Source organism: Lissotriton vulgaris, chromosome 10, assembly GCF_964263255.1.
Source record: "Lissotriton vulgaris chromosome 10, aLisVul1.2, whole genome shotgun sequence".
Classification (NCBI taxonomy): domain Eukaryota; kingdom Metazoa; phylum Chordata; class Amphibia; order Caudata; family Salamandridae; genus Lissotriton; species Lissotriton vulgaris.
The window spans coordinates 892,614,368-892,634,738 of NC_141698.1; the positions used below are offsets into that span (position 1 = coordinate 892,614,368).

The 20,371-nt window shown below is 40.0% G+C and overlaps 1 protein-coding gene across 1 annotated transcript in view; it reads right to left on the reverse strand.

Annotated features, from left to right (window-relative positions):
• Window positions 1-20,371, reverse strand: part of CLXN (calaxin) — a 230,889-nt gene that overhangs the window by 49,973 nt on the left and 160,545 nt on the right. Inside the window, exon 5 of the mRNA XM_086941867.1 lies at window positions 19,812-19,916. Within this exon, the coding sequence (XP_086797993.1) occupies window positions 19,812-19,916 (105 nt within the window). The remainder of the gene's footprint in view (window positions 1-19,811; window positions 19,917-20,371) is intronic.

Here is a 20,371-nt window from a genome sequence, read left to right on the forward strand (position 1 = left end):
CTTCTTGGACCTCCTTATAGTGGCAACAGATGATGGACTAACAACAGAGCTGTATAGGAAGCCCATGGCACGTAATGCGCTCCTTAATTTCGAAAGCTGTCATCCTAGAGCCCTCAGGGAAAACCTGCCCTTCGGGCAGTTCCTGAGGCTCAAGAGGAACTGCTCCACTAAAGAAGCTTTTGAGAAACACTCAGAGACACTTTCTGAATATCTGCGAGAAAAAAAGTATCCTGCAAAGATCATCCGCCAATCCAAGAAAAGGGCGTCGAACAACAACAGGGACGCCCTATTGGACATTGCCATCCCAAAAGAAAAAACTAAAAGGATGACATTTGTGAATACTTTTCACACAAAATCGAACAAGGTTCGGAAAATTATAACCAAACACTGGTCCATTCTGAACACTAGTGGAGACACCCTACCTCCTCCCCTATTTGCTTTTAAGAGAGGACCCAACATAAAAGACCACCTGGTCCACACTAGACCAAAAAACAAATCATCCAGACAAGTCGGCACCCTGTGGGATCTGCCTCCGGTACAGGGACACCATCCTTGTGGTAATTGTTCGGCATGTCCCCAAACAACTAAGTCTACCAGTGCTGACATCGGAACCATGCGCCCATGGCAACAGCGCAAATTCACCAATTGCAATAGTGAGAACACCATCTATATGATCACTTGCCCGTGCCCTAAGAGGTACGTGGACATGACAACTCGAAAAACAAAAATAAGAATTGGTGAACACAAGAGTACTGTCCGATGCCGCAAACAAGCGACACGCTTAACAGCCCACTTCTTGGAAAAGGGACACAGTCCTAGTGACTTCACATGGACCATACTGGAACAGTCTACCATACCGGACCACTGTCCTGATATAGGCAAGTTTCTGTTTAAGATCGAACAGAAATGGGTCTACAAACTGAACAGTGACAAGGAGGGTCTGAATGAACCGATACCATGGATGTCATTATAACTGGGTCTGATCCTGTCCGTAAACAAATTGGAACTAGATCTCCATGAAAGAGAGATCCTTTCTTTTACAACTAAATAAACATCTAGAACTACTGACTTTCTTTTGCTTTTTTGAAAGGAAACTACATTTCCCAGCACACACCATACCTGCTCGTCAAGCTTCATTGATATACCCGCCCTTTTCTCTCGTTCGGTGCCTCCCCAGAATAGCCCAGAGGGACGTTGGGAGACACCGACGGAGAGGTGAGTGTGTGAGAGGTCTTCACTGACAGTGATGCCGGCCACATATACGACAATACCTCGCTACGATCTTGTGGCTTTCTAAACTTAAACGCCCGAACATATCACTAGAAAACGCCCCTACCGTGTCTCGTGTGTAGACGTGGCAAGGGGTACAGCGTTCACATAATTACACACTCGTAACGAGAGATTGTTCACCTACTTAGTCTTTTACCTGTATTATTAGCAAGGAGTTTTGACGAATAGACTTACCTATTTAAATTTAAATTTAAAACATAAGAATCAGCATTCCTTGCCTTGTTTTACTGAATCGGTTGAGTGTCTCTATGATTGTATTTTGCTAACAGAGCGGTGCTCCTTATTTACCTGAGCTGCAGCCAGGTGAGGTGAGGCGCCATCCCCACAAATATTGGGTGAGTGTTATCATGTCTACTAAAAATGTATATACGTGACCACAGGAATAGCGCAACTTTGGGAGTGCATTCTTTGATATATGTTGTTTTTCTCTTTTCTTTTTCCTTATCCATATGACTTTCCTAGATTGTGGTGGAGAATCAACACCTGACATTCAGGTGAAATTTTTCCCTTTTATTCCTTCAGTTCTTTATCACTTAATCATGCAAGCAGTAGCAACATCTAGGTCCTGATGAATGCATAGGAAACCTTCCTTATATGCAGAAACATGTCGACCACTTGCCAGTAGATATTTTGTCAAATCTACTTTTCACTTGTTTTTAGAATTGGGGGTCTGAGAGAAACTAATAAAGCACTTATTCTACTCAGTTCCACCTAATTTTACTCACTTCCACTCTCTTTCACTGCACTGCTTTTTTTCAGTTGTAACTATCATTTCAACACCATATCGATACCACCCAGAAAAACAAACGACATCGGTCTCCTCACTCACACAGTCTTCACACTCCACGTAGTGTGACTGATCACGTGTACTAACTCCTGGGTAAGGAGGACCCAAATGATGTGATAGTGGTGGTACAGAACGGCAACTGATGGGAAAAATTCCTACCCTTGTTGCATGTTGGGCATATGAGTAGTTGAATGGTTTACACACATGAACAATACACAATCTAACCTGTAAGTCATATGGTGGTCAGTCTAGAGTAAAAACACTCAGTTGTGACTCCTGGATACCTTTTGTTGTAGTAAGTCAGATAGTAGGGGCATGTATCCAGTTCAGAGTCGTAAAACTAGCCCTTAGACTTTCATTTATACAGTGTGTTGTGTAGCCTGGTTCCCTGCCAGGGAGTATAGAGATGCCCCACTGCTAGAAGGTTCCCGTGTGCTTTAAGATTTTGTTAATTGCCTCTGCAGAGCACCAGGTGACCTTAGTAGCTTCCTTTGTTTGACCCTGGCCTGGTGCAATAAATTCTATCGAAGTGATGTCTTGTGATGTTACTTCATTTGACAGGCCTATGGCTTCTATCAATTTCATGATGTTCCCACAGTTTAGTATGTCGCAGCTGCCTTTGGACTTGTACTCTGGGTATAAGAGAGTGAAAGATGTATCTCCATGAGGTGGCCTAGTTTCCTTTGGGCTTCCATATTTAGTTACAGTGTAAACTATCTCTGGCTCACCGTTCATGAGGTTACTTTGTCTCCGTTTCCAGTTCGAGGGTTCCTTCCCAGAGAGGACCTCAAAAGGCCCGGGTAATGGTTCTGGTCCTAGCGTACAGTGCATAAAGGCAGTTACTGCAGAGAGTCCAAGGGTTACTTCCTTCTTTGCTTTATGCACTGGTGTAGGAGTCGACCTATTTAATGCTCTAAGGCTCTTTTGAGTCGATTAGAGGCTTGCTTCCCTTACCCTGAATAGGTGTAATGGAAATGCCCCGATGATCTTTATGCAAGCTGCTGGCTTGGGCCTTAATAGGTGATTTGGTGCTGCCTGGCAGTTCTGTGAGCATAGTGCGCCGTAGGCCCTCTGCCCTTGGCAAAGACGTGGGGTCCGGGAGTGCCAATTGGATGTTAGCAGTTGGTCCTATTTTCCCCCTTTTTCCCATAGGCTCAGGGTTTACCCAGCCAACAGCCTTTTGCTTCTTAAGGGATGAAGAGCCAATCTGGTGTTGTTTGCCATTGCCAGATGAGGTTGTTGGGTTCTCTAATTCCATTGCTGCCTCATCTGTCCTTATTGGGTCATTATGCCCGGTTGAGGCTGCTTGTCTAAAGGTGTTGAACAGTGGGTAAAGACTTAGGTCTTGCTTAATCCGGCGAATCTTATTACAACCTTTTCTCTTTCTTTGTCTTTTCCCCTTACAGTTGCGATCTTCCATGTCCTGATCTAATTGAGATGGTGAGATGGACTCTGCTTTGCCCGCAGCTAAGGATTTTTGTTGGTCGATCGTTATGGTGCTTGTGGCTGATGTTTCCAGGGATAGTTTCTTTGGTTGTGCAATTCGTTTTTTATGTATTATATATTAACCATGTAATTGGGGGCATTTTGCTGCTATTGCGGTGGTTCCAGAGTAGGAGTGGACAAGGCTGTGCTTTAATGCAATTAAATGTACTGTTTACAATAAAAACATGACTTAAAAAAATAGGGGGATCCCGAACATAGGAGGGAGTGATGATGAGTACTGGACATGGGAGAGGTATATTGTACCTCACGATTAGCAGGGTGGTGTAGGGTGGAATGACTGGACTGAAAAGTATTGAGTTTTGTTGTGAGATTAAAAGTATGTTATTTTCCCTAAAAGACAGACGCTGGGCTGGACATTATATTATTGTGCTTTTATTTCAGGGTTCAGTTGTGGGCCTTTGCTGTCCCTCAGAAGCCTGTGACTGCTCGCTAACCTGGGAGTCAAGAGTGGGAAGGATTGCACTTGGCCCACCTTGCAGGACCATAGTAAGACGAACCACAGGGGTAAATAACCTTAACCACTATAGTTGGGGCACAGTGGCCTCTGACTGCTTTGAGGCCCTTTTAAACAGGGCCAAACAAGAGACAACAAGTAAAAAATACTACGTTAAGTGAAGGCAATTCCTTGAAGAGAAAGAAATACTATGCACTGCTTCCCAAGATATTCCTGATTATTTGGATTATAAAAGAAAATCTGTCACTACTTTGAAAAGTTCATTAAGAATCAAAGAGAAGTTCTCTCTTCCCTGTAGAGTGTGCCCCAGTTAGCCTATTATCCAAGGGAGAAAAGATATACATACTTTTCAGTGAGTATAAGAGCTAGGTCATGGTGAAGAGGCCATGGCGAAAACCCCATGGTGGCTGCTGTACTGAAAGAGGTTCTTCCAAACAAAGACTGTCCCTGAGCAGCATGTTAAAATTTGCATTGAGAAGCTCAACTGAGCACAGCTGATCTCCTAGTTTTGTGACACATATAGATGGTCACAGATAACTGTTTCAAGGTAGAAGTTTTAATAATAGGAGAAAGCCTGTATGTCTTTATTTCTTTAGCAAAATGAGAATACAATGCTTGAAACAGGTAACTCCTAAAGGTTTAATGCTTCAAGGTGTAAGATTCCTTACACCTCAAAATTATATATTAGAGATAAGTTCTAGCATCTGGCAAGCATGAATGAGAAGACAGCGTAAACAAGTGTCCATTGCAAAAGAAAATTGTGAACAGCTGGAGAGTTTTACCAATTAAATAGGTGAAGAGAAAATCTTGATGTTGAAACAAGAGGAAGGGGCAGACTTGGAAGGGCATCTAAGCATCCTCTTCATGAAAGGCGATGAGATAGAAATATAGCCAAACCAGTTTCTGACCTTAATGTTGATCACAGGCCTAAGTCAATTTGGAAGCTCAATCAAGTGTGATATGGATCACAGTTACTGCACTGAATAACCTGGCTACAAGCACTAATATTCTGCACTGCCACAAAACATTCTTGATAGAGAGTAAGGGCATACTTATTTGTTCGAAATGGAAGTCACAGAGATTATTTAGGTCTCAGCTAGACAGCGCTTGCGCTTTCTGTTTGAGGCATGCTGTATCTACTTTGTGGACTTCAGCCAGCCCATAGGCTTCCCATTTTCTGGCTTAATTGTTGCTCTCCTATCTTTCTCCTCATTTGTCCATGACATGCATTTGTCATCCCTCTTGCTGTGTTTACCACTACCTGAGCGGAGGGTCTAAGTACTATATAAATACACTGTTAACCATTTTACCATCTGTTCAGGAACTCCTTTTTTCTTTAATCTGGAGCATTTGAGACAAGGCTTGTGGTTTACCGAGCTCTGCTGTAAACTGGGCTGTTAATCTTGTTATCTGGTCACATTTGCTGTGCATTCAAAGACTGAGATCAAATGTCAGATATTTTCCAGAGCGCCAACCCCTCTCTCCTGACCAGGTACTTCCTTTTCCGCTGCTTTTGCCCGCAGGTCACTCCACCCCTCCACCATGCTCATGCGCTCTCCCTGCTCCTGGCTATAGCATCCTTCCCCTGCTCTTGACCTACCGTTACTGCCCCACTGTTGCACTCCTTGCTCTCTCCTCTCCTGCCCTGGGAGATGACTGAGTGCTGCTCCTGTGGCACCCCTTGCCCCCCTTGCACCGTCCTACCAGAGGTGGTAAAGTTGTTGCCCTCCTCCCCGGCACAGGAACAGGACATCTCAGGCACCACGCTTGCTTCTCGTTTTTTATTATCATCCTGGTGCCTCTCAGTGCACATCTAGCAATCTGTGCAACACATTACTCGCTTCCTGAGTTCAGATGTAGCGCCACATCCTGTCCAGCTATGCGCTGGAATGAAAGTGTCTTAGTGGCAGGTTCCAAGGTGTGTGACTGCACTAGTTCAACAGGCTCTGCATCCAAGCAGCTCAGGAACATTCCCCACCAAATGCCAGTTGAGAAGTACCCGCCCTCTGTCACCACGGCTGTGCATCATTGACTGTAAGACCGGGCAGTGCATTCACTCAAAATGGTGGCATGCAGACAGCCTAACGCCTATTGATCACATAACTTTTTTTTAAATGACTCCAGCAGCAGAAGCCCCACATGAGGATCACTGACACATTTGTCCTTAGTCACAGAGCACGTTCATTAGCACATCTGAGTGAAAGCCTGTGCAGCTCCTCCAGTAAGCGACAGAAGTGTCAGCGCACAGAAAGTGTCAGGTATCTGAGGTTTTTTAGTGAGCTGAGGCACAAAACACATTACATATTGACAAACCAGTCAGAGAATCAGATTCCTGGCACCTGGAACATTTTTGATGTCACACATTTAAACTATCTTTAAATAGTTTGCTGATGATAAAAAGGCATGCATAAGGACTGCAAGAAAGACAAGAGGTACATTATAATTACAGACAGTTCAAGTGTCTCAGAGTAATGCATGAGTTGCTCATCCAGCCCGGGAATTTTTTATTTGTATTGTGGGACTTCAGTCAGTCAGTCAAAATACTTTATTTCGATAATTCAATATCATAAAAAGACGGTGAAGCAAACTATACAATCAAATACACTTTAAAAACAATTACAATTCATATATTTAAAAAATATCCCACAAATTTCATAAAATTGTTAAAAAGAATCATTTTACATAAATATAGCTGCCATATTACATTACTCTATTAAAAGACCAATATATACAATGCAGAAAGTCCAACTTTATAAAAATACAATCAATTACAATTTATCATTCTCTTGTTCCTAACCCTAACAGCACCCACCAAATAGCTGGCAACATGGAAAATGATCCTGGGGCTGTTAAGTAATTGCAGATATAGGAGAGCGGGCTTAACTTGAAAGAACCCTGCCTCCTTAAGGATAGGAACAAGAAACTTAGTCCTTATTACCGTGTAATGACCACAAAACATCAAAAAATGCATTGTGTCCTGCGTCGAAAAATTATCGCAGGAACACGGTGGTGCCTGTTCAGGACTACTCCATTCAGAAAAGTGACCTAAGTTCAAGTGGATCATATTAAAACGAAAACGTGTTAAAAGAAACCTGTGGTAAGAACGATTAACTAAAACAAGGTAAAGTTCAGGTCCTGGGGGATTAGTAACAATAAGGTTGGCCCTTACAGTGGGGATCCTAAGCTCAACTTCCTCTCTGTTTAACATCAGTATTTGTAACATAGCCCCCTTTATTAGTGCTATGTCCTTGCAAGTTATTTTGTCAGGTGAGAAAAAGAGCTCAGGTCTCCCTAATTTGTAAAACCAATGTTTAACATAAGATAACCACTTAATTTTATTTACATTGTCTAATGAGAGGCAATCTTTAATAATGGCATGATTCAGAGAGAGTTCATCATTCAACCAGGTCTTCAACCAGGATATTAAGGGGGCCACTCTTATCGCGTCTGTAATAAAACCGGTCCCTAGCTCTGAGTGGATCGTATAAGATGGGGTAGACTGTGGCACTGATAAAATAGTTCTCATAAATTTATTTTCAGTGACTTGTAGACAGTATATTGCACTGTACCCCCATATTGAGCACCCATATGTGGCTACGTCAAACATTTCGCTTTATAAATGTTCAGCAAAGCCTTTATGGGCCTAGCCCCCAGTTTTCTACTAAAACCCATGATTGCTGAGGAGGGTCTAGCAAAGGCCACATTTCTGTTTTTGATCTGCATTCCCCAATTCCCCTTCTCCTCGAAGGTAATCCCCAGGTACGGGAATGTAGGGACTCTGCTCAGTTCCTCCTCACAACAGAAGAACGTTTTCAGGTTTGTCTTTCTTTTGCCCCTTCCCATAATCATGATTTGAGATTTCTTTACATTTACTTTAAGGTCCAGGAAGGTCATAAAAAGGCCAAAAGCGTCCAACAAACGTTGAAGTCCGACACCGGTCCGCGCTAGAAGGACAGCGTCGTCCGCATACAGGAGAACCGGTATGCCAAGTTCCCCTATATGCGGTATATCAGACGCGGCCTCCCTAAGCACAGGTTCAAGGGCGTTTATTTAAACTGTAAACAGAGGTGGGGCCATGATACACCCCTGCCTGACCCCCCTTTCTGATTTAAAATGACTAGAACAACGCCCCTCTGCGTTCACCCTGACAGAGGCCAAGAGACCAGAATGTAGATCAGCTAAAAAGTTTACCAGGGCAGGGTCAAAACCTAAATCAATTAGGATCAGCCAGAGTTTTGTGCGATTTACAAGGTCGAAGGCCGAGGACAGGTCCATAAACCCAAGGTATAGTGACCCATCCTTGGCCTTGGTATATTTATCCACCAGCAATTGTAAATTAAGGCACTGATCCAAAGTACCTCTTTTGGATCTGAATCCATATTGAGCGTTTGACAGTATCCCTTTATCGTCAAGCCACTCCTGTAATTTTTGCAAAATGACCCACCCCAAAATTTTAACAGAGGAGTCTATTAAAGAAATTGGTCTGTAACAGGCTGGGTCTACCCTGTTAGCCTTTTTAAAGACTGGGACGATAATGGATTCTTTCCAAGATGATGGGATATTATCATGATTTAGTGCATTAAAAACCTTGCTAAGGATCTTCGACCACAGTTTTGGGGGATATTTGAAAATATCGGCAGGGACCCCATCAGGACCAGGTGCCTTGTTTATCAAGGTCTGGTCTGGTCTATCGCCCTTTCCACTTCTTGCACATCGAAGGTAACACAAGAACCCTCCTTTCTACAGGTGGTGTCATTGTGGGACTTGTTATCTTGATTTTATAAAGATAAAAAGAGACTACAAGTTCCAGAATGCAATGTAAAATCCTACACAGGATGACCTACTCCTGCATGAGATGGCTGTACTTATAGGAGTCCTCTCGCTCAACTGATCCACTGCAAGGATATGAGTTTGATCTGAAGGCTATAGATTCCAGTCTCTGAAGATCCCCTCGGGTTTTCATCTTTTTGAGATTGATCAAATGAGCACCATTGGTATGAGCAACAATAAAAATCTGTTTTGTGTGCCAAGATCGACCTCTGGCGGAAAATATTGCTTTAAAAACACTACTGTTATTGTAATGTTGTCAGACATGTGTTTCCATACTAAGAATGTAACAGTTCAGAGTTGATAAAAGATTGCTAGAAATGTTGCTTTGCCAATTAAGCTCTATAATGCACACATCCAAAATACCAGCAACTATGTGCCTTGTACAAAAAATTATAATGAGGTGCCCAAAAAGTTGGGCTTGTTTGAATCACAGGCACAGCATCACTGAGTGATGTGGAATGCAGCAGAAAAGCAAACCGTGAAATATGACCCTGGTGTGGAGAGAAGTTATGCTGAGCCGGAGGAGGGGGTTCCACAGATGCTCTGCCCAGAGAATTAGCGGTCCCGAGGGCCTGCTGACGTTTCACCTCCAGCTGAAGGGTCAACAAGTGTTAGTTAGCTCGATCCAGTTGCTGAGTGCTAGCAAAGATGGCGGCGGTCGGCTGAGCTCCACTCGAGGGCGGAGCTCTTCTTTATGCAGCCTCCCCGCTTTGCTTTGGGTCGGCTACTTCTTGCCCTGAAGTCCTCGTTGGTCAGAGGGGCATTTTGAGCTCATCTGACTCCTTATATTCGTGTTCCTGATCCAGAGCTGCAGCAGTGAGCTTGTCTCCTCATACACAGAAAGTCGCCATTTTATGACCGCGCTGGCAGCGTCTTAAGGATCACTGCTGAGGAATACCCGCGTTTTCAACAATTAAACGGACAAAAACGTTTTTCTTTCTTTCAGTAGTGCCCTGTGCATTACCTATTTTCAATGTTTATTCTGGCATTTTCTTACTGTATTTTTCTATAAGTGCCATTTAAAATTCTCCTCTGCTGCAGTCTCACGGCATTTTCCACATAGACATTGATACTTTTTTCTCATGCTGGGTATTTAAGTATTTTTTAGTGCTTTCTTTGCTTTGGATATGTTATATAGTCCTAGAATTTGATACATACTTATTCTCGTCTTGTCACTTTTTTCCACATCTGTATACGTCTGCGTGCTGTTCATGCAGCATATGGGCAGACTCAAATTGACACTAAAATCTATACATCATCATCTTCATTACGCTACAATGGCCAGTGAAATTTTAGCTTCTACTAGGTCCTCTCCTTCTGGCACTAAACCAAAACGGGTGAAAAATGACCTCCCCTCACCCATTATGTCATCGCACAGTTCTTTTTCTTGACACTATCCTTGATGAGGTGAGGGGCTTAAAACCTTTCATGACTGCTATCAATGAAAAATATCAGCAAATTGAGGATAGATGGATCACTATGGAAGCGAAAATGTTTGACATGGAGCAATGCATAAGTGATTTGAATGATGCTACGACCAGGATTCCTATCTTAGAACAAGAAATCCAACAGCTCAAATTGAATACTGATGATCTTGAAAATTGAAATATACATAACAACCTTCATTTATATGGCCTACCAGAAAATTTGGAAGGCTTAAACCTTCTTATCTTCTTGAAAAGCTTCCTGCCTGAACATTTTGACATTCAGCATGATCCACCATTGAACATTCAACGTGCACACCATCTTGGTTGTTTCCAACCTCATTCTACCAGACCCAGAGGAATTATAATGTTATTCTTGGAATTTACAGACCTGATTCATGTTTCGAAGGCAGCAAAAGTTAAACGTTGTCTTATATGGTCTGATCACACAATTTATATTTCTCAAGATCTCTGTAATGCTACTAATGCCAGAAGGAAATAATTTATTGCCCCTCACACACTAATTAGACAGTTACACATTCATTATGGCATTCTGCATCCTTGTTTATGTAAAGTCACTCATTAGGTCACTTCAAGCTTCTTTGATGATCCTGTCAAATTAAAATCTTTTCTCCAAAGTATCACCCAGGATTCTGGAGATTCATGCCCAGCACTGCTCAATTATTCTAACTAACTCTTGTTACTCTCACATTATTTTCATTTCTTCTATCTTAGTCCATATTGTTTTTATATGACTGTTTTCTCTTTTATATCTTAGTTCCTATCCGTCCACCGCTCTTCTTGTACTAGATTCTGTTGCGTCCAATGCTCATCTCTTCTACTCTTCACCTTAGCTCAGGATCTCTTTCCTTGATCTATTTCTTTACCATACTATCACTCTTTTACCCCTTCTTACTAATTGTTTTTTACTCTTTTTTTGTACTATTTGGTGAGTGCTCTTTCGTATTTATTTCTTCTCTTTTCAAACTACATATATGTTACATATTTACTGAATACATGGTGTCTTTTTGTTTTCTTGAAATGTTCATGCAGCATGTCATCTGTATTCCTGTATCTTCATCTCATTCCCCAATATGTTTAATGCTGTCTGGTGGAATGTTTGTGGTCTGGGACATCCTTTTAAAAGACAAAAGGTACTTTCTCACTTGTCCAGATTGAATTCACGTATTTCTTTTTTGCAGGAAACTCATTATAACGATGTAGAATCTCTTAAATCTTTTTCATAAATCGTTTAATGCACAAATTCTATCAGCTCAATGTGATAAGGATGGACGATGGGTATTGGCTAACATATTCATCCGTAACAGACAATTAAAAAATATATATTTATGGCCAGTTAAACTGGATCCATATTTCTAGACCAACATCAAGATTATATTAGCTTCTTTTGACTGGTTAGACCCATTTACTGACAGAGAGTCTAGATGTAAATTTAACCCTGACAAATCTCACAAAGCATTTCAATCTGCCATAGCCACTCATCCATTCTATGATGTTTGGAAAACTTGTTACCCTGATTCTTCTGAATTCACGTGTTTTTCCAATTTTCACCATACTCGTTCTAGAATTGATTATATTTTGGTTAGTAAACATTTACTTCCCTCTATCCTGTCCTCAGAGATTGGCTCTATTTTTTATTTCTGATCATGCCCCTGTTTTTTCTTCCTTTGATTTATCTTTGAATAATTCTAAAGTGGTCGATGGAAATGTAATAACTTTCTCCTCTCCGATAATAATTTCCAATATTAATAGGTTCTTGAAAATGAATCAACCTTCGGCCACATCTATTCCTAATACTTGGGATGCCTTTAAGGCCTCCTTTTGGGCCTTCACTATAGTTTTCACAGCAAGGAGGAAAAAACTCAATCATGCAAAATGCAGTACTTTATCACAACATCTCAAAACATCAGAACATACTTATTTTTCCTCTAATCCTCTTCTGTCCTACAAAAATTATTAAAGACAAGTCTGCTCTTAACAATCTTGCCACAGTTGATGCCTGTAATGTCCTCTTTAAAGTTAAATCTAAATATGATGGAAGTCAAAACAAAGCGGGCAAGATGTTGGCTGATTTCTTAAAAATCAAACCTGAATGTAAAATTATTGGCCCTATCCTAAATGAACACACTAATAAAATTGCATCTTCTGATGCTGACATCTCTACCACTGTTCAAGTATATTACCAATTATTGTAATCTGACAATACCAACCCCTCAGAACACAATATGCACACCTTTTTTAGTGGCTTACCTAATCCTCTGTCTATGCCTGATAGATTTAATGTATTAGAAGCTGAGATAACTCTCCAGGAAAAAACGGATGCCATCAGATCCTTAAAAAGAGCCTAGGATCCTGGTCCTGATAGCCTTTCTATTGACATTGTTGCCTTTCTCCTCCATTTTTGCCCTTAAACTATTTGAACTTTTTAATTCTTTTATAGCACCTTATAAAGATCACACCTTTTGTAAAAATCATCGTCCTATTTTATTAATTAATTATGATTGCAAAATATTTGCCAAAATCCTAGCATCCCTTCTTGAGACTATTGTTCTATTACTGGTCAAAACTGATCAATCTGATTTTGTTAAGGGCAGACTGGCCACTGACAAGCAAGAATGTTTTCTAATGTCATTGCTTTTGGTAAAAAATATCATTGTCCTCTGGCTGCATTGTCACTTGATGCCGAAAAGGCTTTTGACCGTATTAACTGGCTATATATGCTTACCACTCTCCGATGGTATGGTTATGGCCCTAATTTCATTTCATTTGTTAAATTATTATACTCTGCTCCACGTGCTAGTATTTTCGTTAATAGTTGTTTTCCCATTATTTTCAGTTACATAGAGGTACACAACAAGGAAGTCCTCTTTCCCCTCTGCTAGTCACTCTCTGCGTAGAAACTTTCCTTGAACATATGAGCTGTAATACACTCTTTTCAGGCTTTGTACACAATGCTACTGAAACTAAACTATCCGCTTATGCTGATGATATTTTAATCTATATGTCAAAGAAAAAAGGGGATTTGCCTCTTTTTCTAAATGAAATTCTTTTATACTCTAGTACCTATGGATATAAATTGAACATTTCAAAAACTGAAATATTACCCTTAAATTCTTTATGTTACCAATATATGTTTGATAATCCTAATTTTACTTGGTGCCCTACCAAAATAATATATCTTTAAATTTGGTTCTCTTCCACCGTTTTGAACACAATTAGTTGTACTTTTTATGCTTTAACAATCACACTCCAGATATTATTTTCATGATGGTCTCCTCTTCACTTATAATGGTGGGGCAGGTTGGATTCAATTAATATGAGGATTGTCCCTAATGTCCTTTATACACTATCTATGTTTCCTTTTAAGATTCCTATTTCTCTCAAATGAATTCACTCTGCATCAAATTTCCATAGAATAAAAAACGCTCTCGTATTGCTTTGGCTAAACTTAAACGTCCCAAGTGTGAGGGTGGTGTCCGTTTTCATGATTTTAAATGATATCACTCTTCATTTTTAATTAGACAATTTTTTGCTTTATCTCATGAATTTGATGGTACTCCCATACCACGATGGATTGTGTTTGAGCGCTCTTTATTGAAGGATTATCATTTGAAAATATAATTTATATGTGCAATTGCACCTTTTTATCAAATAATCCTAGATTTCAATATTCCCAACAATTCTTACACACAATATTTTTTGCAGGTTTTGATGCATGTCAATGTTTCTTGGCCTCCTTTATTTGATTCAACATATGTATCAAATTTCAGTGTAAATCAGTCGATTATAAACACTGGATTGAGAAAGGTGTTATGTTTATTTATCAGCTTGTCAACCATAACTCTGTTGTTCCCTTTTCACAACTGCAAACAGATTACAATTTACTAATTAGTTTTTCTATGAATATCTTTTGATATAATCTTCTCTGCAGTCCTATAGAATAAAATAGAATTCTAGAATAGAATAGAATACTTTATTGTGTGATTACCTAAAATCATTACAAGTGCATTGCATATTACTTTCGAGATAAAAACGATAGGTTAATTAAGTAACATCTAAAAGAGGTTTTAAAAACAGCTAATTGCTGCTACATCTAAAACAAGGTTTTAAGAACAGATAGTAGCTTCTACATCCGTCAATCAGTGCAATGTATTTGGTGCATCTAATCCATAGTGCAGGATGAAACAGTGACATCAGGCTTCATAAGTCAGTGCCCTAGTATTTGTGCATCTTAACCATAGATACAGGATCACAAATGGCCGTGCTGTACAATGATGTTAGTGCTCAATGACCGTAGGCATATAGTTAAAGTATTATTATGCTGTTATTTTTTGTTCTTGCGTTAGGCATAAAGTCTTTCCAACTACGACAAAGAACTTCCCGGCACGTGCGAGCTCCATTGGTACCGCCGTAGTATATATAAATGTTAAAGCCTCCTTGCAAATCCTTACTTTGCTTTGAATGAACATTGTTCTTAAGTCTAGGTGCCTTGGGCTAGCCAGGGCCAGGCTGAGAAAATTATAAATGTGTTAAAATTGATGTGTGCTACACTAGAGCAGGGCTATTTAGTAAACAGCTATACAGTGTCGCACTGGTCAGAGTTCCTCTGAGTGGTTCTCTTAGAAATTATAGGGGGACACTCGTATGTTTAATTTGTGTAGGGTTTGTGTTATGTACTATATTGTGTATCAGTCTTTGTATGTATAAATAATTGTATTTTGTGTTTTTCCACTGCTGATAGGCGCTAGTGCCTTTGTATATGTAAGATTGAGAGACATTCATGATGAACAATGGCCATTTTTGAGAGAGTAATTAAATGTACTCGACTCATTTAGAGAACCTTGTATTATTATTTCCTTTGATACCAATTTGTTGTATAATAATACGTCCTTTACCCAGGTATTAGAGGGTTATTTGGGTATATCCCTGTTGTTTATGCATAGCCAGGGCTGGGCAGCAACAGATGACATGCTCTGCAGATTCAGTGTGATATTGGCATAAGCGACATCCGCTATTTCCAGTTGGTATAGTTTTCCAATGTGCCCTACAGACCGGTAATGGTAAAGTTAGCAGCCTGGGCTTCATGGCATTTTGAAGAGTTTGTCAGCCCAGACCGGGTTTCAGGTATAGTTGGCATAGAGTGACTTCATATGAGTGGGCAAGGCCCACTGCGCCACGGGTGGCTCTGATCCTTTCGATGTCCTGGTTCCTTGAAATTATTTTTCCTTGCTTTTGTAGCGGGTTCTTTAAGCTTGCTGTTGGAAGTTGAATGACCGTTGTGAGATCAGCTGTCAGATACAGTGTACTATTGGCTGACGCAAGGTACCTTGCCCATCGACTAGTATTGTCCGTGAAGACTATTTGGAGTGCTTCCCTCAAGGTACCTGGGCTTGCCTTAATCACTTGATGATACAGTTTTACTATATTCTTTTTGCAATCTATGTCCATTGCTGTTAGATTGAACTCAAGTCGGATCAGTGTGCGCCTTGTTTAGAGTGGTAACCTAAACACCTTTCTGAAGGCCATGATGTGCAAATGCTCCAATTTATCGGACAATAAGCCCGGGAAAGCCAGATGGCCATAGATTATTGTTGGGACTAGTATGGCTTGTATTACTCTTCCAATGCCCTCTGTGGAATGGCTCACAAGCTTCTGGTGTAATTTGCATAGGGCATGTGTGACCTTGGCCGCTTTTGCCTCTAGTATTTTGGCCTGTAGTGTTATTCTGCCAGTATCTGAGTATTGTGCTCCCAGGTAGGTATATTTGTTTGCGGTGGCAATTCTTCATGGTCCAATGTGCCAGCCCAGCAGGGATTTTTTTGGTTTATGACCAAAAATCAAAACCTTAGTTTTAGTTGCATTGGTTTGGAGTTTGTTTTCCATGTTATAAAGATGTAAAGTCTCCAAAGCCCTTTTCTTACCTATTCTGGTTTGGTCCAAAATGACGAGATCGTCCGCATATTGCATGATAGGTAATCTAAGGTAACCCAATTTGAGTGGGAAGATGTTGGTTTTTAAAAGTGCAATTCCCAGGTCCACAGTATATAAGTTGAACAATGTTGGTGCGATCTGCATTCCTATATAACAACCAATAACTTTCCCTCTGCTACTCTATCACTCACTCCCCACAAACAGTTATATAACATCTCTCATGATTCTATTCCCAAGGCTGCCTATTTATATAATGTTATTGTCACCTATCCCTGAAAGATCCAAAACACCTACTGAGCTACTGTGGGCCATTGATTTATCCATTTCACTTCTTTTTCCTGCTTGGGATAAATTCTGCTTTAAATTATTTAAAACATCTAAAGCAGCAAGTATCACACAATCTTTATTTTTTGTTTATAACAGAGCTCTCATTACTCCTGAATGTATCTCCAAGTTTCCTCCCATCTCCTCTTTTTATGCTGGTCCTGTTCTTCCTTCACAAGGACTGTAATTCACCTTCTATACTATTGTTCCATTGGGTTGAAATTTTAGGAATCTATCTGGACAAAGTAGCTAGATATCTTTCACTGTAATATTCCATTATCAATGCAAAATGTTTTTCATGGAACTGCTTCCCGGACTTTGACAGTATTTCTCCTAAGCCTATTTTATTTGATCTTTTTATTGCTGTTGCATTTAAGGTGATCTTGTTAGAAAGGCACCTCTAAATTGTCTATATTAACATAGTGGAATTTTATTTGTGATGAACAAAGAATAGCTACTGTTTCTTCACTCTCGATGTATCAGAAAACTAATCTACTTTGGTTACCTTTAACTTCTTATCTTTCTGTTCACACACATATATCTTAGTTACTATTTTTTCTTTTCTTTCTTCTTTTTCTTTCCTTTCCCTTCTTTCCTCTCTTTCACTTTTCATAATACAAAACATAATTGTTATATATTTATTGACTTGTATTGCTTTTCTATTTTTCATCCTCTGAACTATCACTATTTTTTTATCTACTTGTTATTATTTACTATTGATGTTGTGTAGCTGTTATTGCTAATAGTCTTTTCTTTACTACTTCAATATTTAAAAAAAAAAATTAAAGTGTTAATTAGCTCGCCAGATGCCACTCCACTGCGTTTGGATTAAGATTAATCATGGCATTGCGTGCTATCGCAAGGCCTCTTTATTTATAAACCTATCAAGTTTATTTCATTCAAAGTGTACTGTAATCATGATTTATCCTCAAAACGAATTTAGACGTAGAAAAAATCTATACAGTATTATTTATTAAAAATCCATCATTCTTCTTTCTTTTTTATTTCTTTGCATCCAATGTAGATGGATTATTTTCTGAAACATATTGTGCTAAATGGGATGTTTTCTCATGCAAGCCCGCCCTGACAGACTAACAAATACATTTACCTGCAATCTATTGAACAATAGAATCTGACAAGAGAGAGTTCACTCACTAATTAAATGAAATGCTTGCATTGTTTCAGTTGGTTCACCACTCACTGCTGACATCTGGTGGGATCTGCAAGTCACGTGTTCAGATCTAAACTGGGGAAGTTCGCCCTTTATCTCTCAGAAGTCAATAAAATGAGAGCCTCTTGACTATTTTGAACAGCCCTGTCCACCTATTAATTATAGAGCTTGGAAACAGGAATATTTCAGTGGCAGGCGCTACGCAGATAAAGTTATTCTTATAATTTGATCATTTGGTTATACTTGTGACCTGTTGTTGGTTTAAAGTCATAGCTGGAAGGGGAACAGCATACAAAGAAATGGAGGGAAAGCGTACTAGTTTCTCTAGGTGGCTGCCAGAATTGTTCACGAAGGTCTCGCGTGACTACTTCGTCCCCACACGGTGTCCGCCTCTTGGACATACTTGTTTTTTTAGTGCCAGCTCAATTTCTTTACAAGCCAGTCTATTCCTGGTCTCTTATTTGCTTCTGACACCTTTCAGACATTGCTGATGGGCCTCCCAATATGCTGCCAGTCGTATCCGACCAAAACACTTCGTGGCACGCAAAATAGTGCGGCTCTCTCATCATACGTAATGGCAGTTTGTGCTGGAGAAGGAGCTTGCTGTGTCCTCCCGATTCACTTGCTTACCAGGTGTGCCTGCTGCATTGTTAGTAGCTTTGGCAAAGAAGGCCTCAGTCCTCCGCTATAAGACAATGTCTGGTGCATTATGTACAAGCTATACATATATAGATATAGAATTTTCTTATCTAAGGTTACTATGTGACTCAATGACACCAAATTAATATAACAACATATTCCATTCTTAGAGTTCTATTTCAAGTGGATTGAAGTTCACTATTTGTTTTTTTAATTTGCTCAAAGAAAACCTAAACTACAATATAATGTTCCTGATTACACTAATTCAACTTCCAAAGTCACCGTTCATCAGAGCTCAATGTGCACTACATTCACACTTCCGCCAACCCTGTTTTTTTTTATGCACTTGACAATTGTTGGGAAAGCCAATAGGTATTGAATACGCAAGGTCTATTGGCTTTATCAATGCTTTTTTTTCTATGTTGTACAGCAGTGTGGCTGATGTGCACCATGGCTATAAGTAAAACAAGCAACCATTGGCAAAGACAATAGGTATTGGCAATGCAAGGGCTACTGGCTTTGTCAATGACTTTTAGCCATGTTGTACAGCTGCATGGCTGCTGTTCAACATGCCTAAACATTTGGGGGTAAGTGCTTTCACTTTGCTATACAATATGGCTAAAATACGTTGATAATGACAAAGCCAACAGCTCTGGCATTGCTAGACCTTTTGACTTTGCCGATGCTTGTCTTATACTTGTTTCAGTGAGAGAAACTTGACACCTACTACATCTGTAGGATTTCCATGTATCTGGAACACAAATAAGTTGTCATCTCCATTGGTTAAAGAAGGTAAAGGAATGACATGCTGATCCCTAATGAAAGGCCTTACCAAATATGATACATCACTTAACATATGTTCCATCTTACTATTTTCTGTTATTCGAGGATGCAACTTGAGTTTGGTGTCTACTGTACAATGAATCCTGTACTTTTCAACCATATGGCAGTGAATACTTAATAAATGACCTCCTTGACCTTTACACACAGAAAGCACAAGCACTAGAGCCTTAGTGACTGCCAATTACTAAGAAATGTGGGAAGCAATGAGTGCGTGTTTTGAAGCTCTGGATGCCGATACACAATCAGACAAGAATCTAGCAAAAACACTAAAACAATCCAGAGTGGGAAAATCCTCTCAAGCAGAAAAATGTCAAATTTATGCATGTGACAGATTATTCATGTACATAAAACAGGGTACATTCCTCACAGACAATGGAAAAAGGAAAGTGAGTTCAGTAGCTGCTATTTACAGCTTTGGCTAACAGCCAAATGAGAAGTTTCTGACCCAACCAGAAGGCGGTAGCATATCCTTGGTCAGTACCAAGACACAGCTATTTAGAGTGGGGACTGTTAGGATTTGATATGGTATTAAAAGCAGATCACATACTTGTCTAGAAATACATTGGGTAACTAGGGATCTCTTATAAGTACCTTAATGTCTGGTAAACATGGTCCAAATGCTTCTAGGAGAAGACTTTCTTCATGTACTGCCTTTTCAAAGTCTTCAAATGACAATTTACCATCATGATCGATGTCCTGGAACAAACAAAAGGAGAGATAATCTTTGTTACTTCTACTGTATCGACCCCTGGTTGATTGTGGGAGGCATTTAAAGCACACCTAAGGGGAGTCTGCATAGCTAAACAGGCTGGTACCCTTAAATCCATAGACACCACTCTACAGCTCTACAGAACCTCAAGACCTCAGAGACCTAGAAATTAGGTTTGCCAAGACTAGAGACAAGACCGCCCAGAAACAATTATTTGAACTGCTGCTGGAGTACTGTGACACAGTGGATAGTAAATTGTACCTGGGTAAAATACTACAGCTGGACAATAGCTTAGATTAATAAGACTACGTTGGCCTTCAAAAAATATTATAACTATTGAAATTGCGTCAAGTAATACAGTGCACATGACCACGACATAGAGGCCATACACATCTATAGATGTCTCAGTCCAAAGCACCCCAGGCTGATATCCTTCAATAAC